At 37.2% G+C, this 27,489-nt stretch overlaps 1 protein-coding gene across 1 annotated transcript in view; it reads right to left on the bottom strand.

Annotated features, from left to right (window-relative positions):
- The window catches only part of TRHDE (thyrotropin releasing hormone degrading enzyme), a 218,084-nt gene that overhangs the window by 110,120 nt on the left and 80,475 nt on the right, over nt 1-27,489 (bottom strand). The window contains exons 4-6 of the mRNA XM_075150062.1: nt 21,410-21,564; nt 15,670-15,783; nt 3,720-3,857 (exon numbers count right to left, since the gene is read on the bottom strand). Coding sequence (XP_075006163.1) covers nt 3,720-3,857; nt 15,670-15,783; nt 21,410-21,564 — 407 coding nt within the window. The remainder of the gene's footprint in view (nt 1-3,719; nt 3,858-15,669; nt 15,784-21,409; nt 21,565-27,489) is intronic.

Genomic DNA, 27,489 nt, shown 5'->3' with positions numbered 1-27,489 from the left:
CTGCTAGAATCTTCAAGCAGTACACTTCAAAGCATGCAGCAGGCTGACAGAAACGACTTCAGATATTATCTGGCTCTCTACAGTGTTCTTGGTGCCCTTTCATCCCTTCTCTTATCTGGCTGTGACTGCTCATCTAGGGCTATGACTCCTTTAGTTCTGTCTGGGATCTCTCTCCCTCACGCTGTTCTGGGTCTGGCTGCTCCCTTTGAGATGCAGCTGTCTTGTTTCTCCATTTTATTACAGTCGGTTTTTCCTTGCTGATTGCTGCTCCTCATGTTATTCTTGCTGCACTCTCTCCTCCTCTGTTGATGCAGCTCTCCAGGGCTGTGATTCCTGCTGTCAGTTATTTCTGGTGTGGAAAGGCTGTCACGCGTTTTGCTTTGAATTAACAATTCTCAGATACACTCTTGTGTTCAACAGGCTATATTTCCTACTGCACTTGGGATATAACCACTTTTCCTGTCATCGTGGGAGGACACTATCTCACTTCCAGCTGCACTGGGAAGACACATCCACTCTCTAATGTAACTTGAGAGCCTTGAATAATCTACCAGTACTGTTTATTAATGAACTATCACGACTTCTCATTTTCCTCTACATATTTGTGGCCCTAGTGAAGGATGACATGCTCCTATCTGAAGAACGACTAGTACGATGCTTTTGAAAGAGGCAAACATTACCCTCAACAGCTTAAGTGGAAAAACATTGTGTGCTGCAGGGCTGTAGTGCCTGTTTCTCTCTGCTTGTGGGATTACCTGAATACCATTCTTCAGGGGTTTATGTCATGAGATTTCTTAACATGTGCTATCACCGAGGACAAGAAAGTGGAAATGAAAAATATATTCAGCTCCAAGGCATTTAAATAGCACAGTTTCAATGGTCATCTCTGAAGTGTACAGAAAGAGAGAGAGGCATATCTCTAAAATGACAGCTGAGTGTCTAGCAGAGATGGGCACTCTAATGGTGTCTAATTGATTTATGCCATATTGATGACAGTAAAGACAATCAAATGACAATGACATTCTCTGACTGTCATTTCACTGAACAAAAATTAGATGGGAGAAAGTTTCACCATTTCAATATCGTGCAGAAAATCGTGAAGAGAGAAAAGAGATCACATGGACAATCCAAGGTCCCAAGGAGCACAAGGTGCATATTTAAAAAAAAATTAAAAGAGAATGAAAAAAAAAACCCATACGAAAATGTAGGGAAAAGATACTGCATGCAGTGCTAGACTGTTTAAAAATGAACATTTTATTTAAGACGGTAGGAAAGTCCTCACTGATGTTCATGATCCAAAGTTTACTAGAGTCAACAGAAAAAATTTCCAAGAACTTAATACTTTACAGCAATTTAAAAAATAAGTCAGCAAGCAACCAAAAAGCCATCCCAGAAACACCAGAAACAACATCCCTCCAGCAGGGCTCATTTGAGGCACCTGAAAATATCTGAGCACACACCTGACCAGGTAAAAGCCTTCAGTATAATTTTACAGTTTGGATTTTATTGACATACCATTCACCACAGTATTTATATTGGCAGACACTAGAGAGCTAGAAGGATAGGCAAATGTTCTAGCTATCTAAGGAACGAGCTTGTTTCCCCAGTCGATTTTAAGTGCAAGCTACGTATGCATGCATACAAGGTTACATAGGAATGAAACAACGTAAGATCTACATGTTAAATTTGCTTTAATTTATCCTCAGAAGGAAACAGTGTCAGGTGTTTGGAAGAAGGTACAGAAACAGTGAAAAGACAGGTACGAGGTCAGTCGGGAAAGTTTCTTCCTATTAGATATCGCTTGCATCTAAAACAAAAGGATGAATGGTTACAGAGAAGAGCAGGCAAATTATCAGACAGGAAACCAAAGACTCCATGCGTGAAAAAGTGGGTCTTTTAATCCCCTCACCTATGAAGATGTGTAAGTAAATTCTTCCATTGCCATTCCTCAAGGGGGTTTGCTATATCTGGCAACTGGGTTCAAAATTTACAGGATCAGGCCCTGTATGAACACACTCAGTGTCACATAGGGTAAGGGAGAGTTGGCCATCAGAGAAGCTGAGTGGAGATGCTGCCATATCCACTGGGCATGGCCACTGTTACGCTGAAAAAGGAACCTTCAAATGGACAGATACAAGATAGAGATTGTACTCTAATCTGCACAGAAAACAGAGTGATCCTATTAGCCTGCATAAAATAGCTAACAGTATACAGATGTATCCTACTGTCCTATTTGTCATTTCAATGTAAATGAAAATTACTTAATGTTTGCAAAGTGTTCATAAGATGAAAAGATAACTGTCAAGTATTACAGCTTACTGTGTGATATTACTATTATCATATTAATTAGAAAAAATAATTAGCTTGAAATATTAAGATACTGATATGAGATAAGCCTCTGAACCTACCGAGGTTCAGCTATCACTAGCAAACATATGATTGAAACATTTAAACAATGAGAATACCTCAGCATGCTAAAAGCTGCTGGCTATTATAGCTTAATTGACCAACAGTAATGTTTTCAAAGCCAGCTAAGGGATTTTTGAAAATGTTACTTGAACAACTCCAGCATTTTAAAATATTTTTCTAAGTATTTTGTGTTTGCATATTACATCTTATACCTATTACATGGACACACACACACTCTCATTTGCCCATCCTTAAAGGCATAAGATCCTTTCATGGAAGAGGATCAAGTTGAAGTTATCGCTGACTGGGAATAACTGATGACTGTAAAAGAGGATACACCTCTTTTTTAGCCCAGAATGAGCACTGGATAAACTGGACGTTGAGTAGGCAAGTCAGTACTATGCTGCTGCTGTCTTGTTGCAGTCTGATGTTAGGCAGCTAATGACGCAGAAGAAAAGATTATCAAAGGCAAAGGTGATAGTCAAAAGACTCTTGTAACTGAATCATCAGCAGAGAGCTCCAGTACAGAGGCAGCAGCCTCTGCGTCATGCATCAAGCACGTTTGGTCGTGATATTAAGGCACAGTGTTACATATCATACCATGTAGCAGAGAATAATCTGGTGGTATGATGGAAACCACCAGCTTTTGGGCCATATGCTAACAGCAAGCCCAGTCATATGATGGAGAAGGTGGAAGAGTGCAGCCCTTTCACTCCTGCACAGAAGCAGTTCAGTCCCAAAGCTGGCCAAAAGGCTTTCTATTCATTGAAATACAATTTGAAATTGCCTAGATTTAATACATATTCCTTCACCACCCCAGAAGGCAGTTCCTCCACTCTCACTGTTCAGCAATGACTTCAGAGTTTTACTAGCTGACAGAAAAATTCTCATGCATAGAAAAAACAGAAAAAACTTTACATTTAACTTTAGCACTTGATAAGTTTTCTAGAGAGTTTCAATAGGACAAAACCTACACATCCTTCTGCTTTTTAAAGCATCTAACACAATTCAGACACTGCCACAAAATAAATAGTAATAAAAAAACCCAAATCTTCTTACTGAATTCTGACAGCCTCCCAACATTTGTAACAAATTTGTAACATTTAATAACACTGAATGTGTTGAATGTAATTGGCTAAAATCACTGTAGTATATTCCAAATACATTCCACACAAATTAAAGTTTCCCAATTAGTAGCCACTGTAGTGTACGTATTTTTACAATGGTATTTGTTTTACAGATGGAACATGATCTTCTAATAGCTACTAACATATCTATAAATAGAGCTAGATAGGTTTAATTAGTCTCACCTTTTTATAGGCAATCCAGTCAAACACCCTGTCAATGTCTGTGGCTTGCTGCACCTCCTGGGACACTGGATGTGAACTTGCCAAGCCATCCAGCAACATCACTTCATGTAGGACATCTGTCAGAAATCTCTGCTTTTCCTGAAATACAGCATATGCAGTAGTATTGCAGACAAACACACATTTACAACAACACGGAAATGATGCACAGTTATCAGAGGCAGTTGACTAATATGACAGTTGACTAAAATCAGACCTTCTGGTTTGAATGTAAGTGCCCACGACCTCCTACAGTCTTGAACAGGTATATGGAATAGATTCTGACTTGAGATCTTTTGCTGCAATGAAACTTGACGGAAATTAAATTAAAGACTATTAAATGAATCAAAATGTATCTGTAGGTACAGACTGCAATTCTGATTATGACTATTCATTCACAGTTACGAGGGGTGGGGAGAGAGGTGAAATAGCATAGTCTTCAATCACAAAAATATATGGATGCTGCAAGTCGTCAAGCTCATTGCATACACAGGTACAAAAACTTTTGACAGAGATGGGTAAATACAATTATAAGTGCTTTATTTAGTGAAGTTTAAGTCACTTGGCTCTTAGTGCCAAGTTCATACGGCAGGTCAACGTGAGACAGGACAATGAACAGAGCCCACAGCAGTGTCACAGCAGATGCCTGCATTGTCTTCCATAATTTTGGTATAGAAATTCTTTCTCCTCAAGAGCTTGCGTGCTCTACAGAGTTTGTAACTTCCATCTGAAGGAAACCATTATTCTCTCTCTTTACAAGTGGGACAATAGCTGCATGTAGAAGTTAAATGACATAGTACATCAGAGGCAGGTGCAAACCCAAACAACATCCAACATACTAATTTGTTTCTATACCTTCTATAAACATGGATTGCAGAGGTATGTCAAAACTGCTGCATATCTACTCCGGCAGCAACATTAATTAAATGTTCACATATACTCCCTGAACTGTGGTGCACTCACTTTTACAGTGCAACTAGATGGGACTTTTTCAGCTGAGAAATGACATGCCTTAAAAACTCCTCATATTGCATTTATATAGTTGTCTCTAATCCAAAAGACTGTGTCAGGAAAGAAGAGCTTCATTTACTTGATTTTTCAAGTCACAAATAAATGCAGAGAGTAAATTAAAAATTGTGGAAGGTTTAAATAAGCTTTTTTCACCCTGAAATGACATATCTCAAACTTTATCTAAATTACAGCAGTTCCTGAAAGAATGTCAACCTAGTGCCATAATATAAAGAAATTCTAGGGAATGCTGCATCTTTTCCAAAAGCCACCTTGATGTCCACAGATAAAATAGCCACACAATTACATAATAAATTCTATGTTTAATTTCTTGGGTGGCAAGGTTTCAGTATCAATGTGTTAATTTAAATTATATTTATAAGACAGCCGAAAAGCTCTTCCAGTGCTGATCCATCTGGAAATAAACCTTTATGTTAAAATTCATTGGAGCACAAGAAATGTACCTTGAGCTGATTGTATATTCAGGCAATTAAAAACACGAGATGCAGGAAAGCCAATTACCCAACACACTCTTAGTGTTCTCAGCTGGCTGCGTGAGGTAAGGTTTGTGAAGGGAAAAGTAATGTCTTGTTCGTATTATTGTTCATTTCCAAATTTTCTCAGGCATACGCAGTTAGTAACTGCCCTTTTTTTATGGGGAAAAAAAGGTGTAGGGAAACGATTATTATGACAGTCCTACTCAGGGGAAAACTGCTGAGGTGTAGGTGCTTTGGTTACACCTCACTTACATTCTCTATTAGTAACAGAGCCCCAGTTTCATCAGATGTATGATATGTCATACATACAGGTATGAACACACAGAGGTATGGACCTTCTCCAAATTCAAGATTGGATATCACAATTGACAAACAGTTGTGGGAGTGGATTGTTACTGTTTGGAATTAACTCATTAAAAGGACCCTTGTTAATCACAAATTAATACTTTAAATACAGAACCTGGAATCAAGAAAATCAGCACGTAGGAAACAAAGTGAAGCTATAAGAAGAAGAATACAAAAGATATAAAAAGGACAGGCTACATTTTGGTTTTCTGTTTTTTTCTTTGGTTATCTCCTGAAGGGCTGAAAAGGAGCGTTTTAGATTCATGATCCAAGTTACCATAGCTGAAAAGTCTTCCTTGGAATTTATGGCAGACCGTCACACTGGGATACAACTGAACAGCTAGTATGCCTCCAAAGATGTAAACTTGCATTTTAGTGAGAATTAAGAAGGCTTTTGACCTATAAAGCTAAATTTATTGAACTAAAAGGATTTCCAAAACATCCCCACCTTTTCCCTTTAGTACGAAGCCTCTGAGAGCAGATTTCAAAAGGAGACTCGAATACAACTCCAGGGAGACACAGAGAGAGCAAGAGAGAGGAGTTTGCTGGTTGACAGGGGGCCTGCAGCTTGAAGAGGCAACAGGAAACAGAAATGCAGAAAGAAACTAAAATTGCCTTAATTATGTTGAAGAAACACTACCTCAACCATTAAAGTCCTATCAGCACATTAAGGAGAAAAGGCCAACACATGTGACCAAACTGCTTATACTGATGGAAGAGGGGCTTTCTATTTCCTGGTTATTTTACCCTATGCAGTATGGTGGGATTGATTTGTTTTAACATGATACATAGAGGACTAAAGAAACACCCAGCACAGAAATTGTAAAGAAAATCAATCTTGGAATGCGTTTAATGAGGCCGGTGAGCTGTCCACACAGTAGGTGACAGGTTTGCAGCTAGACATGAAACAATGACAAAATGTTGTTCAAGATGACCCTCCTCTGAGGGAGTTCAACTGCAAGAAAAAAGCCAAAGACTGTGATCCACCTGCAAGGAAAGGAGGGCTTCAGGTGATTCTTGAGGCTTTGCTTGGAAAGTGTCGGTAGCTGCATATAAGTGCAATGCTGTGCACTGCTAACATAGGGCCAAGCCTCTGAGCAGGAGTTGGTATGACAGCAGCAGAAGCCTAGTCTGAAACAAGGACAGAGGTGCTTCCACTCAAATTTATGCCTTTCTTTAAAGGCAAGCAGGAAGCCGCTCTGTTCCTTATCTTCCTACTGCCCACTTAGAACCTGTCTCTTCATGTCCTCTCCTCAGAGCCTTCCTTGAACTGTCAAAGTCTGGGAGACCAGACCTGTGTTGAGAAGAAAAGACATGTCAGTTATTTCTGGTTGCTTTCCCTCTTACTCTTGAGAATGCTTCCAGGTGCAGGGACTGAAGTGCTGTTATCAGACAAACATGCCTTTCAAAGATGTACATTTTCAGATTATTTCCCAAACATCTGTGGTCATTAGATTCAAGTATTTTTCTCTTCATAGGAATGACTTCTTTTAATCCTCGCCAATAAGACCGTCTCTGTTTGGTACAAGGTTGTCCTGAAAGACTTATCCCTTCTCTGTGCTCTCCCCTCCTTAGCCAACATTTAATCATTGTAAAAATTCAAATTTCACTGCTTTGGGTAAAAGCAGCATAAATGCTACAGGTAACAGGGTCAGAAACTTTCCACCTATAGCAATTCTTCCACATTATGGAAATAATCTGGAGATTTTAAAATGTAGATCTGTAGTGTAAATCATTCCACAGCAAAAAGAATCAGGAGTAAGACACTGGCTAACCACAGGAAAACCTTCTGGTTCTGGTTTATTTTCACCTTGTTCTAGGGAGGAAGGTTTATGGAAAGATAGTGGTCAATCTTTGTGTATTAATCTCCAACAGGATGCCCACCATTCAACTAGTCTACCTCTAAATGGAAAGAAAGCAATTGTGAAATAACATTTTTTGGCAGAAAAGACTGTACCTTCAAGAGCCATTAAAAATTTATTGTGCATAACAGGATAACAATGATGTAATGCTGCTGGTGATTTTATAATATCATATTGAGGCATAATGTAAGAGTACAAGTTAGCATGACAATAATGTAATACTTAAAGTTAGTCAGATAAAAATAATTTCCAAAAATTAATATGAAATACCAGGGAAAAAAATTAAAATGAAAAAAACTGGAAAACATCCAACAGTGGTACAAAAGGAATAGAACAATGAAAGCCAAAACTGATAATTAGTACGCAGAAGAGATCAAAGGCCTCAATATTAAAGGCAGAGCCTTTGTTCTGGGACAGCCATTCAAACAGTTTATGGACTGAGAAATCTACACGAATAAAGCTTAATATTGGTATTGCAAATCTGCAAATGATTTTCCTGACAAATTTTCTGGAAATATATTTTCCAAAATATAGAGCTTTACTAGCCATCAGGAATACAAAGGAGATAAGTGATCTTTCATGCCTGAAAAACAAGCATTTGCAAGACGCAAAACTTGGGTTTATAGGGAAAGTGCACCCTAGGGAAGAAGGAATAGGGCAAATTTTGAAAGCAATAAAAGAACACCAGCATATACACTACAAGAAGTTCAGTTCTAATACAATATATTTCAGGGTGAAGCTTAACAAACTACAGAGAAGTATCATCTATGAGGAAACCTAAGGTTCAATAAAATATCTTAAGGCAGAAAAGAACCACTGGGTGCCACTTTCTGTCTACATGCTTATAAATCCTAACTTGTCATAGCACAGGAAGTCTCCTGAGTACTTGCAAATGAAAGCAACATTTCTTTCTCTTTCTATTTTCCCAACACTAATTTGATGTAATAGCTTGAGCAGCTTACAGATTGTCTTTTTTTTTAATTTATATCTCTGCACATGTGCTTCAATTATGTGCATAGCCTGTTGAAGGAGGTCTGCAACACATTCTACACCTGTGAATATGTCACGGTTCCGTATCTACCTTCATAACCTTTTCTGCATTTTCAGTCAAAGTTCTTGCAAAATTTCTGTCCCCGTGCTTAAGAAATTTTCACACTGACTGACAATTTTTGTTGTTACAAAGCAATGTAGATGTTCTAGGAGTTCGTAGTTAAGGAAGATCAATAGCTTTGAGTATCAGGAGGGAGAACTGGATATGTATTTTCTTTTCAATGAAGTGCCAAACCAGATATACATGATCACCTGCTTAAGTTGCCAAGCAGATGGGTAGTTGATTTGGAGTTTTTAAGCAATTTCAGCAGCTACTTCAACTGCTGTTTCCTCTCACCACTCCGTTTTTCAGGTATAGCTTTGATTTGCTTGTACACCAGATCCATTAGGCCAAATGTAGGCCTACAGAATGGGAGGATGCAGTACAAAAAAGGGAGCATTAGAAAAGGAAACAACACATACTGACCACCAGCACTTCAAAAAAAAAGGCCAGTTTCACTCTCCAAAATCATGTTTTATCACCTTGTATGTAGTTGCCTTCACAGAAATAGAGTCATTAAGCAACTGGATGAACACAGACCCACTGTCTCCTCATGCATTTGTCTCCAGAGCATTTTAAAACATTAGGCAACAAAGTATGAAGTTTATCCTCTAATTCAAACTCCACAGGGGAAATCTGAAGAGAAAATTCACCTCAATTCAAGAAGCAGTAAATAATATTTAAATGAAAAGTAGCTTTAGGATATGGTTGGTATACTGAGTCAACTTCCAGCAACAACTGCCAGAGGTCACCATCAATGAGAATACTTTTCGGGTGCTCTAGCATTTGCTGGATGGATTTTGCACACCTAGACTGTTTCAACCTGAAAGTGATGAGATTCAGTGAGCTAAGACGTGAAGGAACCAAAGATGTTTTGCAAGCACACCAACAATCACTCATCAGCTTCTGCTCCAAGTAACTGCACACTGCCACAATTTTAAAATAAACAGTGGCAGCCCATTCAGGACAGCTGAAAATTTGAGAAGCAGAGTCTTTCAGTAAGGATGCCCTCAAATATACAGCTACAGCTTTGCCATTGAACTTCCCATATCAACTATACTTCCTGATGAAGTGCGTATTCTTGTTTCAGGAGGGCTACCCTGCAGTGAGTCCTTGCCTTGAGGCAAAAGTTGCCATAAAATTTCTTGCTCGTTTTTACTGAAGAAAAAGTGGTTACTAATTCAAAATTATGTGAAACTCAGCCAGTTGACTGAAGTTTCTTTCTGAAACCAAAGCTTCATCTAAACCCTGAACTCAGGAGATTTGAACTCACACGACCCAAAAGCTCTCATCATAATGTCATTTTAACTGCTCTCTCAAGATGAGCAGATAATGACACAAAGAAAGAAGAGACACTGACATTCTCCAAACCTGTACTTAATCTCTTGAATAAATGTTTCATCTAAATGTTGATATTCTTTTACGTCTGATCTCTAAATGTTAAGAGTTAACTACTTAAAGTTAAGCGTTCCATATATTAATCCACCTTGCCACAGCATAAAAAAAGAAACTGTGTTAAGGAAGACCATGTGGAGACGGAAATTTATTTTCTTAGTTATAAGCTAAATTTAGTATAAGGATTTCTCAACTGGTATACTTAAAAAGGACTAGTAATTAGCAACCAGAAGATCTTGCAGCTTACCTTTACATATCTCTTTTTTCCTGCCAAAGTCAATTATACATGAGATTCTAGTTAATTTTACATTGAAAGCTTCCCCCATAGTTGAGTTAAAACAGAAAATCATACAAGGACTGACTTCACTGAGCAGTTACTGGGGAAAAAAACACTCCATGTGGTATTAATTAAAGGCTTACTTTATACCAGCATGGGGAGCCTTTAACCAAAAAAGAAGAGATAAAAGTAGTTTTAAAAAACGAGAGGCTGAATCTCTCTCAATGCTGACCCAGCGCGATATTTATGTTGGGAGGATCAAGCAGGCTACAGCTCAGGTCTGAAATGCCAAAATAATAATGAAATAAATCAAACAGGCCCTTGTCTTAAGTCTATTTCAAAACTTCTGATTTTCTGGTTTTCTATGAGTCAAACAATGCCTAAAAAACTTTACAGGTGGAGACAAATGCTTTAGGAGGCAATCTGAGTCAAAGCACATTAAAGATATGCATGTGTCTAATGGCCGTATTCACTTCTATTACTTCAACCGAGTCAGTGAGAAAGACAGGCAATTAAGATCATTTATCAAGAATTTGGGCAGCACGTTGCATGATGTTCAAAGTACTTAATGTAATGAAGTTCAGTTAAATGGTTTTCTATTAACTTTTTTAGGCACAGGTAATTTCTTGCAGCACGTATTTTTAAAACAGAAATGTTGATATGCAACCTCATTATTATTTTCAGCTGCCTATAGTAATGGCAGGATCGTCTAGACTGTGGAACCTAATAGTGTGAAGGAAGCACGGTTCACTTTAAGAAAGAGCAAAGATGCCCTTCCCTTTTGTAGACACAAAGTTTTACTCCACTTTAATCACTATTATTTAATACTAAGAAAATTTCTGGCAAATATTAATTTTAATATTAATATTAAAACCATTCTTAATTATAAAAGTAGTAAGCACACAAGAAAGTGGGAGATCTTATCCCAGAGCTTCAATGGATAGAGAAGGCAGAGGATTCAAAGCTATCACTGACTCAACCAATACAGTTCTCAGCAAAGCTAACTTTTATATAAGAAAGAAAAGGGAGAAGGCAGCTGGGCTCTGTGAAATACTTTTTCAGCATCAAGCTGGGTACTGACCACTAAAGTATTTGATGCTCGTTTGATGGATGAAAGGGAAAATTACACGCCAGTAATTCCTGCTGTCATAGTCCTCAAAACCTACCCCAATACCAGAGACATTCAAGGACAAACATGATGGTTCCTTCTACTAGAAAATAAGGAGGCAAAGATCAGCCAATAAATTCCTGGATCTGTAAGCCTCAGTTGAATTCCTTCCTTTACATTGCCACATACAAAGGACTTCAGGATAATGAGAGAAACAAGCAGAGAGGAAGACGGAATATATAGTGGCAAATGGGCCTCTGAAAGGAGGAAGGTGAGCAGGGTAGATGAGAAAAGACAGGGCTATGAAATGGAAATTACCAGCATGTAGTTTTCTACTGTAATTTTCTTTTTTCTCTGATCCTAAAACTAGCAGAGGCACCTTCCACAGAGGTGAGATTACCTTGTATCAGTCATAAGAACTTACAGCTCAAGAACTCACATCCAGCTGCTGTTGTTTTCTGATGGCATGGAGAGACAACCAAACAGTTATATGGTAAGCCTCTAATACAGAAACCTCATCTCTTTCTAAGTCATGAAATAGCAACAGCCAGGGAATTCACATGCAGATGACTACTCTGAGCAGACACGATCAGGCGAAATTCTCTGATCTCTGCGGGGAACAGTTTGCAGAGCCAGCTTTCTTTTTAAAACCATCCTGACAACACAGAAACAATTGTTTAAACTTCTAAGACCTTGAAGAATGAGATTTAAGAATAAGAATTTGAGGCATTTCAGAGTAAGAATTTCAAAAGAATTTTAATTTGGGGGACAGGCAAGGCAAAAGGCTGAAATGGGAAGAATGGTGAATTCATTTCCATGGCAAATGTCTAATGACTGTACAGTAGGGACATATTTCCGCAAAATCAAAGGTAGCTTCACCTTCAAGAAGTAAAAATTAACATGTAGGGACTTAATTTTTAGCTGAGGGAAGGAAATAGTAATTTCTAGCTCTGATCTGAAAGAACTTAAATTTTGAAAAGGATATTAAGACCAGTGGTGGAACCATGAAGGATCTTAGCACAGAAAGCTCACCTTCCTGTTTTAAAACCAACAAAACCTCGTCCACTTCCTCAGGAGAGTTCTGATGTATCTCATATTAACTGCAACAGATAATGGACGCCTCCGTCAGAATGACTCTTCATTCTGTTCTTCACCCAAAATTTTAATAGCAGGATCCAGGGCATAAGGATGGCAAGGGTTTAATACAGACTGGATTTCCTTTCTCATTAAGATTATGCAAGCCTGATGAAGCACGTAAATGCCTTCTGAACAAGACAAATTCTAGGCCTGCTGGAAGGCTCAAGAAAGTGTTACAGCTCCATGGCAGTTCGGTCTATATTGTTATCCATCCACCTTTCCCGCAGTAAAAGAAGAGCCTATGGAACAACTGAAGAAAAACTGATAAAATCAAGAACCTCAGAGGAGGAAGAAATGTTTAAGCAAGCTAAAGAACCTAGAGAAGAAGGAAAAGCCAGAAAACAGGTTTCAGACAAAACCCATGGCACTCTGCTTTGTGCAGAACTCAGTGTTCTTGGTTTAAGTTATAATGGTGTGAACATGCCATAGTTCTCCTCAAGAATCTCAGGTTCAGCATACCAAGTCTGTGAATGCCAAATAAGATGGACGCTGAAAAATGCGCAGCTCTGCTAGAAGAGAAGCATCTTCAGGCAAGTAGTAGCAAAACTTTAGGGGCTTACAGAGCTTTAATGGTGAAAGCTTATGTGCTTGTAGCCTATAAGCATCTAACAAGTTAGGTAGGAAGCTGTGGATAGATCCATTTGATTCAGATGTATCCATATTGCCCAAGTTGCATTTCCAGACAGAAGTCCTTTTTTCTGGAATTGACTACCAGTCTTCTGCTTCTACACTTATCCAAAAGAAAATGTGACAGAAAGTCTTTAATAAGCTGAAAATAAGCTGAATTTGACATTTTAGTCCATGGGCTTCTTGAGGAAACTTTCAAGGGTAACATTTCAAAACTACAAGAGAAAGAAGTTAACTGTCCAACTTTCCCAATTCTTTAGAAAGAAAGAGGATTTTGGCATATTACTCTCTTTTCCTAATGCAAATTGCTGTGGTATCATACACCATAAAACCTTTTAGTTTTATTTCACAGGTATGAATTACTGTTGACAAAACACCACGCAGAATGCTGGAATATTACTCTGTTTAACCATCATTACAGAAAATAAGGTTTGTAATTCTTGTTTTTGCAACTGATTCATGAAGCTTGTACATATCCTTCACTTTTGGGGAAAAAAAAAAAAGTTGTTTCAAACAGTTTTTCTTTTTATAAATGCTCATTTCTTCTTTTTCAAGTTTACAAATGTCAGTATGATCTAAACAGCAAATATGCTTCATGCTGATAACAAAAATATCCAGCAAGCCAAATTCCAGTAACTCTTGCTTCCTCTTCCTACAATCTCTGTAATAAGGCTGAAACATCACAGTATTGATTCCTACCCTAGTCTGCAAAAGAATGCAGCATGTTTAAATGTTTAACTCATCAAGTGTTCCAACTTGCCACCAATTTTCTAATTATTTAAATATGTCAATATGGTTATTTTTATATCAAAGGCCAATGATATCCAAAGCCTTATGAAAAGTTTATGTCTACCTTCTTTTTAATTTAAGGAAAAACTTGACAGATGAATATTTTTTCAGGCACAGCAATATTACTATAGTTAATTCTAATTTATGCAGCACGTGTCTGATTTCCCAGTTTAACTGTCATACCTTGTTCAACCCATTCGTTTTGCTTGTATTCTGCTAAGACGCCAGGATTTCATGTGATAGGCATGTCATTTGCATAACAGTGAACATTATATTAATTCCACAGAAATCTCAAGCAAATATTCTACATTCCAAATGACTTCTAAAGCAAAGTTATTCTGGATTTGTTAAACTGATTATGTGAAGAACAAATGACTGACGATTTGAAGATAACATTCAGTGTATAAACGTTGTCATCTATGACATTTCACTATGCTAAAATCATAAAGGCCTGCAAGATTTCATTGCATTCATAATTAGAATCATTACATTGTAATTCAGTTTTTCATATGTAATTATGCTTTTCATAAAGATGAAGAGAATGAGTTTTAATACAGCCAAAGCCAGGTAAACCCAACAAGCCTACCTATGCAAGACAGATGTCAGTTCAGATAAAGGTTTATTTTCCTTTTCATAATGCAAATATAAACCAAAATTGACACCTGAAAGAAAAAATTAAAATACTACAAAGAATTCAAAGCTCATACAGCAAGAGTACCTGTATACAACTATTTTTAAAAATTAGCTTTAACTCCTAATTACAGCATCTTCATTTCATGGCACACAAAAGTTAATGGGATAAGAATACGCAACAAATCACCCAGAAACGGGAAAAAACATTTCAGAATTTAGTATGCAAGAGCTTAAGCAAAACATTCAAGCTACAACAAATCTCTATCAGGCAATCTGTATTTATTTATAATAAATATTTTGCCACATAATTAAACATGTGTAAACACAAAAGGATACCAAACAGAAAGATTTCTCCAAAGGACAATAAAATCTATATAGCAACCTTCAACATGGTCTCACACACAATTTCCTTGTCCTGAGGTCTCATATCTCTTATTTTTCTTATAAGCATAATATTTCTAGACTACAGCGGTTGATATAAACTGGGACCTGACTAGGTATGATGTGATGTAACAGAAAGACTCCAAAAGAATGTCCCAGCATGGTCTTCCCAGTTTGCCCTTAGAGAACTCCAGTATTTGCACACCAGTTGACAAAGCATGTCCAATTGTGTACAGCTGGAAATCATACTGAAACCTAGATTCTCAATTCATTTATCCCATGTTAACTTATTATGTACTGCTAGATGGCCAAATAACAGCAGGGAGATAAAAAAAGTAAACTTAGGGAGAGGAGAACAGAATACTGTAAGAAAAAATATCATCAGTATGTTTTAGCCAAACATTTCTTTCCTATTTATGTCGTGTTTGTGGATAAAATTCAATATTCTGAATATTTCCAAAAATGGTCCGTGTTAAATCATAACTTATTTAATCCAAAGTGCTTCTGAACAGAGAGACAGCAGTTATTTTAATATTGGGTTATGATAGACATGACCTTATTTCTTTTGTAATAAATTGCAGATTACACTTTTGGAATGCTGTCAAATTATTTCACACCTAGTGATTTTGCTTCATTGGACATCTGATACTTGCATGCATCATTTGGTATTTTTCAGCAGTTCCATGCCTATAACAAAAGCAGGAGTGTAACAGCAGAGCAACTTTTCTGTGGAGTCTCCAAATTAACAAAATAAAACTGACTTACCATGTTCCATCCTGGGTAGAGGTAGTCTGTCCCGACAAATTCAAAATAGTGAGCAAAACCTTCTTTCAACCACACATCTTCCCACCAAACTGGAGTCACAAGGTCACCAAACCACTGCAAAGAACGTTCAAATAAACAACCTTTAGGAAACCATATTTGTATACATCTCATTTATACAGAACACATTCTTCAAAAGTTTTAATAAAAACAGCAGTATATACCACCCGCTGAAACTTATTAACTGTTTTTTTCACGTACTAATGAATTAAGCCTTTACAGGATGCACAAGTTACTGAAGTAAAACATGAGAAAAGAACAAGCAGGGGAAAAGAAGCGTTGAGGAGAGTATTCACAGTGTCTACTTTAATTATCTAAAATAGATGCTCACCTAGGTTTCAGGGACTAACATACAATGGACAGAAAAAGGCTTCTAACTCGAGTAATTTGATTCGTTACCTGGAAACTTCACTATGTATAGTGTGAATCTTGAAAAACTGGGAACACAATCCCTATTCCTCAGACCTAAATTTTAGCATTTCTTCCTCCACGATGTCTGCCCAGTAAGATTTACAACACTACTGATGCTCCGTTCATTGGGTGGTTTCCTAAGGAAAGCAGTTTTATACAATCATGCCATCTCTCTGTGGGTAGGACTCAGATGCCTAAAAGCAGCTAGTTGATGCCACTTAAAGAACATCCTAGGGTATCTCAGATACCCACACAGGCCTAGGAAGTTTCATACAGGACTTACAGGAGATCTGCAACCTTCCTGAACAGCAACCAGAGGCAGAAGGTATCTAAAAAGGCACAGGCCACCTATGTTTACGCAAAGGAACCCTACCTGAGCTGACTGCCTTTCCCGTTCCCCCCAGGTCGCTCTTGTGCATCCTGACTTCAATCTAATCTAGAAAGAAGGACAGAGATCTCACAGATAATTAAACTCCTACAAAAGCACATGAAGATCAGCAGCTGAAGAGAAGAGAAGGACCTAAACTGAGAGCAAGGCAAGAACACAGCCATTAGATGCTCTGCTCAGTAGCCATCAACAGCCACAAACTTGTCATGGTACAGGACATGTGGGTGTTAGGGGAATTTTAAACAGAGTTGGGATGACCATTGGAAGAAGAACAAGGACAAAAATTCAAAGGAATTCAGGCGTCATCAATTCTTCTGCTGATGGATGACCCTGTTTAAATGATTGTAATGGCCCTGTACAACCTGGATCATCGTAACACCAGTGGTAAAGAGCAGAAACACATACACTTTTACGAAAACATATTTCATATTCTCTGCGGCATCTTTTTTGCCAAACAAATACCAAAACTTTGTTTCAGTAAAATTCCCTGCCAGTTTTTTTCTTAACGGGATTAGAAATGAGATTAATTCATAATCAACAGAGATAATTTTGAGCTTTCATGGAGTCGTAAGCTCTGAAAATACACAGAAAGGGAGCAGCAAATAAGTATTCCAAAGGGAGAGACTCACATCAGAGCAGAGGAGCTGCTGCTGTAATGAGAGTGGGGAACAAATGAAAGCAGAGTTGGCCAGTAAGCATTTTGCTTTCATGACGGTTGGCTTATCTGAAGGCTTTGTCTGGGCCCTAAATGAAAGGTCTCGCTTCTGTGCGTGTCTTTGTGGAGTGAGAATAGAGCCAAGGAAGGATCAATGCTGCGACGAGGATCCGTAGTGAAGTGAACACGGGGGCTCCAACGAACAGACAACAGCAACTGAGATTACCAGGTTGCCACACAATGTTCAGTAAATAGGATTTGAACGAAAAAATGAAGCGAAACATGACAACGAATGTCATTGACAACCAACTTAAGAATTTAGAGAGAAAAGATGAGGTTGACATAAGTCATATTCACACACTAAGTGAAACTAAACTTAATGGACACTCAGTGATCATAATCTAGTTGGAGGCTATCAATAAATTAACTCCCTACACAACCAATAGAGATAGATCCTGATCTTAAGAACATTTAACTGAAAAGACAAACAAACACCGGAAATGCATCCATATAGATAATGCAGTTTTCACTATTTGAAATGTTAGAGTAACACACCACCAGAGAAGTATGAAAGTTATATTTACACTAGACTAGATCGATTAAATGATTTCAGAAGTGTTTTACAGGCATTAAAACAGCATGTGATACCAACATGAAAATGTAGGGAATTTGCTTAACTAGTCTTGAATAGTATCAGAGATAGTTATGAATGTCAGAGACAGAGCAGTCCCAGAGACTGCAATTAATGAAGCCAAATTTTCCAGCAGAGAGGTGCTATTATCTTCCTAGGTGTTACATGTCTGAAAGGAAAACATTAAGCAAAGCACTTCATTTATGTAAGTAATTATTTATTTATTTATTTGTGTATTTGACTATAGACACTCTTTGCCTGGAGTGAAGATCATTACTTCATTTTGGAAAACAAAAATGAATTTAAATGTATTGATTACACAAATTTCTCGTCTCCCTCGGGTATTATGTTCAGCCTGACATGCAGAAGGCACTTCTTTTCCAGACACACTGAAAGGACACTCTTTCCTATATGCTTTCTTTACAGATTATTAAAAAAACATTGATTTAGAAATTTTTAATTTTCCTTCTGCTTTCATGCCTCCCTAACTCAATCTGTCACACCAAGTTTTGTGCTCAGGTGGGAAAACTATCACAAAAAATCATGGTGCATAAATTCAAATGATTCTTTCTTCAAAGGCTGTAGGTGGGACTGATCTGTGATATGCAAATAAAACTGATTACTACCTTAGTAGAATTATTTTAATGAATCATGGTAATTATTTCAAGATATCAACTTAAGCTGCTAGAAATATGTGTGTTTTGACCAATATCTCATTTGTGTTTTGGGGCCTGGAGGAGAAGCTTTTATGCCAAAACACTCCTTCTTCCAATTATTAATTTTTTTTTAATTAAATACATAAAATGCTCTAAAAGAACACTGAAGCTGAAATATCAAGCACTAGCAACCTACAAAATGACTAAACTAAAGCTTCCCGTGTAACTTGAATGTGTCCCTCCTAAAACATGTACTTAAAATAAATATCTGGTCTAGCTTTACAAAGTCACCTGTGAAGAAATCAGGCATAAAATTCTTTTTTTACACGCTTTTTACCTGTATTTTGACAACCACAGAATTTTTTTGTCCTTCTGCAATGCTGTCTCTCATTTTCTATCTGTCCTGAACACTGTGCTCAAGCATTAATACGCAGCAGGTTTGGGAATTCCGATTTTAAACAGTCATATCTAAAGGTAACAAACCCAATTGTTAGTATCCATCTGATTTTTCTACTCCTGGGAACAACATTAGCAAAGCAATTGCTGTGTTACTCTAAGTAACAATGGTCTCATACAGGTCAGTCTGCTACATGCTCAGATATGTTCTGTAAGTCTTAAAGACATGGGTTTAAAATCAGGGGAAACAGGACAATGATACAATTCTTCAAAAAAGAAAAAAATGTATTTTAGGAAAATGTATTTTAGGAGAGTTCCCTTTTCTCTTACTTGAAATTTTAAAAAAATCAATAAATAAAAAGTAAAACTGGAGCTGTGGATTCTACTTTTGGCTGCACCAGAAGTGATTTTGATTACCTCTGTTATTCTTTGTGTAAAATTGAGTGAAGGGGAGGAATATTCATGTGCCACCCCAGGTTAGCAAGCGAGATGATGCACAGCAAAAGAGGATGAGAAATGCAGTGAATAATTAACAATTAAATAGCAGAGGCAAGAGATCCTGGACCCAACCTGGTCTCAGTTCAACACATTTTCAGCTAAGCTAGTATTGTTTACAGTTCCTGCTCTATGCTATCCACAGCTAAACTTTCCTTGAGGGGCTTCTGAGTATGGTAAGATAAAAGCAGAAAAAAACTGGCTAAATAAAGACAATACTCTGACGGAGGTGCTACACAGTGTTTTGTGGCTTGTATTTTTGGAGGGTATTCTCCCTTTAAACTTTATTTGCAGATGAACAATCCATATTCTCTGTGACTCGATTCTGCATCTAAAAAGTAGAAATGATATTTCTTCCACCTGAATATTTTCTATCTTGTCCAGTCATCCCATGAAGCAGCTGAGCAAGGACCTGATCTGCATGTATTAAAGCAGAAACAGGAGCAACGTGAATGGAGGAAGATACTTTTAATTAAGCGAACAGCACTGGAAGTAATATCAACACGGACACCAAGTAAACCTTCTCATTTGCAATTTTAAGTCACTTAAAAGCACTCTATGACCACATTGCCACCCTAAAATAAATTTAAATATAGTTTTCACCCACTTCATGATCCTCTGATATTTGCAGAACAATGTAAAAAGGCTTCGGTTTCAATGAGAATCAAATAAACTTGGCAAATTACTGATGTGATAATTGCCCACATCTGAAGTATAAATTGCTTTGGAAGCAGAGGAAATTATTAAAGTGGTGCACAGAATAACTGGAAGTAATGGAATGACTTCAGAAAAAGGAAAGCTTAAGCTGAACGCTAGGAAAAAGTTATTGACCATCAGATTTAATCAAAAGGTTTTAAGGGAAGCAGTGTAACCCTGTAATCAGGGGCACTAAACCCGGCACTACAAAACACACCGCATAGAAGAATCTAATACTAACAGGAGCCGGGATTTGATGACCTAATATGTGTTTTCCACACCTGATTCCTAAGGCACTGTAATTTTTCTGGCTGAACAGTGTGCTACCCTATGGTACTGCACAATAAAGAGCATATAAAAAAATCAGATGATCGTATTGAGAACAAACCAGCAATAACTTTCAATAAAAATTTCATGTTGTAGTTGAGGACTTCATATTCATCGACAGATTTAATGTGAAACATGAATAGGAACCAAACATTATTATTTCCAGGTTCATCTACCAGAACTCCATTACAAAGGCTCCCTTTTATATGGTACTTTTTATTTGCAGAAAGTGTTAAGAATTTGCATTGCCTTTTAAAGAATACTATGTAAAGTCACAGATGTAAGCCATGCTGATTACACAGTAGGATTTCATTCATTTTAACCTGAAGGCTATGATTATGCCTCTTATGAGTGCAAGAAAGGGTTTCCTGCCCCTGTAGCAAATTTCTTCAATAACATTTGCATTCAACTCAACATTACTAAACACTCGTAATGTGTTCAGTTTGAGATAAGAAGATGGAAAAAAGGTAAAATAAACTGTAATATGGTTTTATTACAAAGTTTTCTTACTGATACAAGTTTCTGTACACATGAAGACTCAATTATCCACCATTAGTGAACAGAAGGTCAATACCAAATTAAAAAAAATTGAAAAGAAAAAGAAAATGGAAGTATCTGTATATGTGACAGAAGAAGAAGATGACTACCAAACTGATTTCAGCCAAAACATTTTTTGACATGAACATGAAACTCAGCACGAATCTGCTATAGTTCTGCAAGAAATCATTTTCTGCAGTTATCAACGTGTTTAGTCTACACACCAACAACACCCTCACAAATATACAGAATATAATCATACAGAAGATAGGGAAGTTGTTCATTGCTACTAATTTGCTCTTCTATCCCCATTTTGAGTCTTCCCAGTTTCTGCATTGTAGTGATGTGTCTTACAGATCTCCGTATTATTTGGACTCCAGTTACAGTAAAAGTTGCAACTGTCTATGTCAACAACACAAATTCATTTCCAGTTTTGAAAAGGAATGCATGGTTTCTGACATTAATATCAAATATCTGAACACCTTTAATACCTGATGACATAGCTCATGTACAATGACCATGGTGACATCCAGTAGGTATGATATAGAAGAAATGCTTGGATCTAGCAGTATCCTTTGCTCCACAAAAACACTCAGTCCCCAGTTCTCCATAGCAGCATATGGATGCTTAGGCACAGCTAACAGATCTAGAAATAGAAAAAATATATGTTAACTCTTTGTGGGAGCTACTATGCTGAAGAGCTATTGTAAGTAAGGCCATAAACGATCACTAGAAGCATTTTAAATAACATACATGTAGAAAAAAAAAAAACTTAATTTCAGCTCTCTAGTAACGTTATTTAGGAAACATTAACAAAATACTCATTTTTTTATCTTATGCCACTATCTGTTCACACATGATTACTATGTTATTGCTATAACACAGTACTTTCTAACTGAAGGTTTCTATACAGAATCCAGCTTATTTACAATACCTTGTTGATTTACTTCTAGGTTTGATACTGCTTTTCCTCTTTACTATACCATATCAATATAGTAACACAAACTTTTACCACAAGTATTTTTTATCTTTTCATTGAAGTGACTCCTTTATGAACATCTTACACATCAAACTATGTAAGGACTGACATTAAGGGGAGCACTAAAGAAATACTGTTTCATAACAACCAGAAAGATGGCAAACTGTTCAGAATCACCAGTTCTTACAAAACAAGGCATTTTTCAGTGTGCACTACTGCTAGCATGCACTCTCTGAGGACAGGACCGCTGTCAGCCACCTCTCAGCCCCCCAGGCTGGAACAATGGTGCCATACACAACTTCAGAAGTATTACTTCAGTTTTGTATTCAGTAAGTGACAAAATATTAGGAAGAAGACGGGAAGGTCCTTCATCAGGTTAAAAAAAAAGCGGTGGGGAATTTCTCTCAGTGGCATGAGGTTGAACAAGACAGTATTACAATGTCTATCCACGTGTTTGGAAAAATCTTACTGCAGAAGATTGAGGAGGAACTAAAATTGACTATCAGTCTGGAAATAAATCTAAAATTACAGTAAACTGACATAGGGGATAAACCAATACACAATGCTGCTTCATGGCAAAGACATCTGAAAGAGCCCAGAAACAACTTGTATGTCTACAAGAAGCCCAGTGCAACCTGTGTACAAATCAGAATTTTGGAAGCTACACTGTCACATCAGCATGGTGCTCCCTCCAGTCAAACTAATTAGCCTGGCTTCTCAATTAATTAGCCTGGCTGCCACATTCCTCTCATTTGGCTGTATTACTTCTGGTTCCAAAGCTAGTTCATTCGCAGTTAACACAAGTATATCTAGGTGGTACTTTACTGGGTGGGATGAAAGGTCTCTGGGTTGACTTCCTAACCTGAAGAAGAAAAATTCCGACCTGCTTATTCTAAATAATACTCTAAATTATATCACAGCACTGACAGATCTCCTAAGTTTGTCTATTTTGGCTTGCTGATATGTTTGGTGGAATTGGCTTGGAGAACAACCTGACAGCAGGAGCTCTACTTCAGGGTTCACAGGAAGTTGCCACTGAAATAACAGGAATGGAGAACTTGGGTATATTCCAGCACTCCCAAAAAGGGCCTGCTGCAAGAAGTATAAAAACACCAGCCTTCTAGTGGAAGCACAGAAAGAGTCTAAAAGCTACTTCCAAATACAAGCAAAGTGAAAATATCCAAATTGCAAACAGAGACATACTACAAATGGTAAAGAATAAATATTTTATATAAAGGCAGACACTAGAACAAGAGCCTAATTAAGGAAAATAAAGCAAAAATCCAAAATATGGTGTTCAAGATTAGACATGTGAGTAAATTCAAAGTTACATGCTTTCCTTTTCTTCTTCAGTTGAAGCTCGAACTGTACTAATTTTTTAGAATAACTGCAATTTGTTATAAATGACATGCAAAATGAAAAACACCTGTCTGCTGTACAAAGAAGGGATAAGGATGAAAAAAAAAAAAGGACACAAAGGCTATTGGGTGAAATCACTGAAGTTAATGGCAAATTAATATTAAACAGGGATCTCTCCCATTCTCAACTCTGTAAAGAAAGCCGTAACTTCTTCTGCAGCGATTAAACTTTCCTCCAAAAGGCACCTTCAGAAGAAGAATACAGAAAGACTCTGCTCATATTTACATCAATTAAGTTTTCAGCAATTCTCCTCAAATAAGCAAAGCGACACCAAAACAGAACTAGCATTAAAGTAAAACCAATTCCCTACTTTTAACTGATCCTTTTGTTTCCTCCTTTGGCTTCATTTGTAGTTTCTGGTCTTTTTTGCCAGTCATAATGGACAGATTTTGTCAGTGTCAGCCAGTAATAAACTGGAATAACTCTGTGGAACTGGGAAACTAGGTCCCATACTGAACATCTTTACAGGCTAATTATAGACTGTCTTTCACTATTTGTGTCAGTGGTATTGGTGTGCTGGTTTAGACCGATACTTTATAGCACTGACACACCAATAAAACCTTCCAATCTGATGGACGGCTAACTGCCTTGCAGGTAGACAACCGCAGAGGGATATTCTAAATCACTTTCATCCAACACAGCCCTGTTGCTCTGCAAGCCTGGAAACTCATCTCATGCATCAGCTAATGCTTAAAGGGCTTTTCTGAACAGACAAAACAAAATGTAATAGATAACCCTGTTGGTTTCCAGAATGCTAATTCTTGCAGGTGACATAAGCATACCAATAATGCTGAATGAATTAGAAGTGTACTACAACATATGAACACACTCCTACCTTTTCATAGTGCAAGGTCTGATGCACTGCACTTTAATGCCCAAGAAGAGACTTTCTTAATCTCCAGTGACTGACAGAATGGAATCTGAACATACTCATTATCACAAAATGAGAAATCTTCTGCTTCTCACTGTCCATGTCTAAACTCTGAATGTCTTGGTGTTAATTTAGAAATTAAATTCTTCAGTGCTTGGGTCTTGATTGCTCCACAAACTTCTACTACCTTTAAATAAAATTCCAAACACACCGAGTTTTGTGGTAAAAGACACAATAATCTATATCTTTCTCTGGGGAGTCATAAACATTTGATTTCAGAGGAACAATGTTTGATGTTCAAGTCTCAACATGAGAATTTGTATTTCCCTGTTTATCACACCATTAGAGCACTGAGAAAGGTACCCTATGCTCCTGGACGTGACATCTGTTAAGGTTTTAGTGCAATTTTTAAGGAGCAAGGTACAAAAGGAAGGGTGATGATGCAAGTTTTGATAGAAATATCACTCACACATATTACTGCTGAAAAGTGTTCTGCACTAACTGCAAAATGTGAACTACTGAATATATAACAGCTCGTGTGCATGCTGCATCCAGTTATTCTGCACACTATTTAATTAAATCCTTTGTAAAGCACTTGTGAATGTTTGATTATGTGGATATTGCTGGGGAAATAGAAATGCGTGTTATTGCTTTCAGAGAATAATATCCTCATACATCATAAAACTGTTACTTGAGATTTCCTGATACAGCAGTGCAGAGAGTCCTATGTACTGCTGGAATAACAGAGGGTTTCCACCTCTTGGCCTTTACAAAGACTAAATTCATGACCAAGAAGTAAAAACTATACAGCTAAAATAAAACCACCAGAAAAGCCATCAGGACAAAAACGTATTGGAACTTCACACTAATATACTATACTGGTACAATTATTTGAATACAAGGACAGCATTTGGACATTTTTTTCTGTGTGAATCTCATGAAAAACATTTCAAGTTACAAAAACTGTACATAGTTCAACAGCTTCTTTTATTTCCAAACGTTTAATTAAGGCATCATAACTATGTGAGCTTACATCAAAATATAATTGTCTAACATTATAGCAAGTATCATCATAGTGCAAAATAGAAATTAGCAACACCTAAGCTGGTCACAAAGTCAATCAACATTCGATGGTTTTTTAACTTTATCTATGAACTTAGTATCTGTGCAATTCGAACAAGTGAAACTATTTTTCTTTTTCCCCCATTCAGATATAGTATTCTCTAGGCATCCTTAAAAACCATTAAATTCCCCAAACCACACAAGTGGGAACATCACTCTTGCTTTAAATGAGAGCAGAGTTAAAACTGAAAAGGATTAAATGCAAAACAAGATCCAACTCTCATGCAGAGTACCCTGAATTTGGGGGTCCTTCCCCTCTCCTTTATCATCCTACTCTTTTACAGGCATCAAAGCACCTTTTCCACCACTGTGATTCTACTATGTTAAGCAACCTGAGTTTGAAGTCTGATGGGGATACTGGTATAACAGACACACATCCTTACTATACATAAAAATATGAGTGTGTGTATAAACACAGAAAGACAGACAGACATCCACATGCATGAACACATTTACTAATATTATGTACTGCAATTTTATTTGGTTTAGCTTCTGGTTGAAATGTAACGAATGGCTAGATCCTGCAGAACATATGACAGTATTAAGTTTCTAATACTCAAGGTGGAAGATAAAAAGCACCTACGGGGGGGGGGGAGGGGGGGAAGAATAACTAACTAAATGTGTGAACAATTTCTGCAATTTTTCTGTTATCATAGATAAGTCTCCCAAATAAATCTGAGAGCCCTGAAACACTGCAACTTGTAAATGACAACATACAGTGAGAAACAAGAATTTTCCGTCAAGCACCTTAACACATATATTTTCCTTAATAAAACCAGGAGGCACACAGAGATAAACTGCTCACTCCATGAACTCCATGTTTTTCCCTTATAATCCCTATTTTTATTACAAAAAATGACACGATAAAAATAATTTGAATTTACCTATGTGCCTCTCACAACGTTATTTTCATTCATTTCTTCAGAGAGGCTTTCTTCAAGATTTCAGCTGTAGATTTCTTGCTACTAGGTATTTCACTTTTTTGACAACAATTTCAACAAATTAAGAGAAAGCATGGACTAATATCAGTTTATTGTAGTCTTGACAAATGAAAATCTGAAGTATGGTTTTGCTCTTTCTTAATGCTGCATAATGCAATCAATAGCTTTATTAAATCTCTCTAAAGGTCTTGTGCAGTTTCCTAAATTAATGTTGTTGTACAAAAAAAAGAACTATTTACTAAAAGGGTTTACATTTCTGCCACTCAGATTCCTTAATCAAAGCCATTTCTTCTACAAAGAATAAGTAGAAGACACTTTTCTGTAACGGAATACCATTTAATGATTTATGCAAATTTTAAGGAACAAGCCAACTATAAAAAGTGACAGCTCTGGTTAAAAAACATTAAGTCAAACAGTAGTTATTGTAAGAAATACCCAAAGTTTCTACTGATAAAGAACTCCTGATAACAGTACTTATAAGAAATACCTAAACTGGCTACTGAAAAACTTTCTTTTCTGCACTGTTTGCTTAGTATATGACAGAGAAGTTTGTGCTGGAAAACCTTGTATATACTTTCATCCCCTTGAAACAACAAAAAACCAAACATCCCAGGGCTTGGTGAAAGCTCTCTGAGGCCAACAGGAAGGTCTCCAACTGACTGCAACAGCAGAAGGAAACACAACTAATGGATTTGAATGTTCACCTTGAGACACTTTGAGACACCTGATTTTCAGAAAATACTAAGTGCATATTTCCTGAAAGCTAAACCATTTCAGTATTTCACTTTTGGCACTTAGAACCTAGGTACCCTAAAATAGCTGTCTTTTAACTATCACTTTTATTTAAACTACAACTTAATAGTATTCTTCTATCTTCTCTCACTACACACAAAGTATTCAAACACACAGAAGTCACAAACAACCTGAACGACAACCCCACAGGAACTCTTCGACTAACATTTCTGTTTATCCAAATGCTTATTCTGGCACCCATCAGTTTTTATCTCGGGGACTACACCACCAATATCATTCTGTAAGCATGACACTTACCAGCCCACATGGACGTTAGCTTGCAGAGTTAATGCGAAGGTCTAAAACCATTTGCCATTATTTCAGTCAAATCAAATGGCTTGTTGCAGACCCTGAGGAGAAATCACTGACACACAGCAGTTTATTGCTGGGTTTTTTATTGCTTCTTATTGCTGTACAAAGTATTACTTAACATTAACTGACATAAAC

Source organism: Calonectris borealis, chromosome 1 (genome assembly GCF_964195595.1).
Source record: "Calonectris borealis chromosome 1, bCalBor7.hap1.2, whole genome shotgun sequence".
Taxonomy (NCBI): Eukaryota; Metazoa; Chordata; class Aves; order Procellariiformes; family Procellariidae; genus Calonectris; species Calonectris borealis.
Note: the sequence above shows the minus strand (reverse complement) of the source record. Positions and strands in the feature narration are given on the sequence as shown.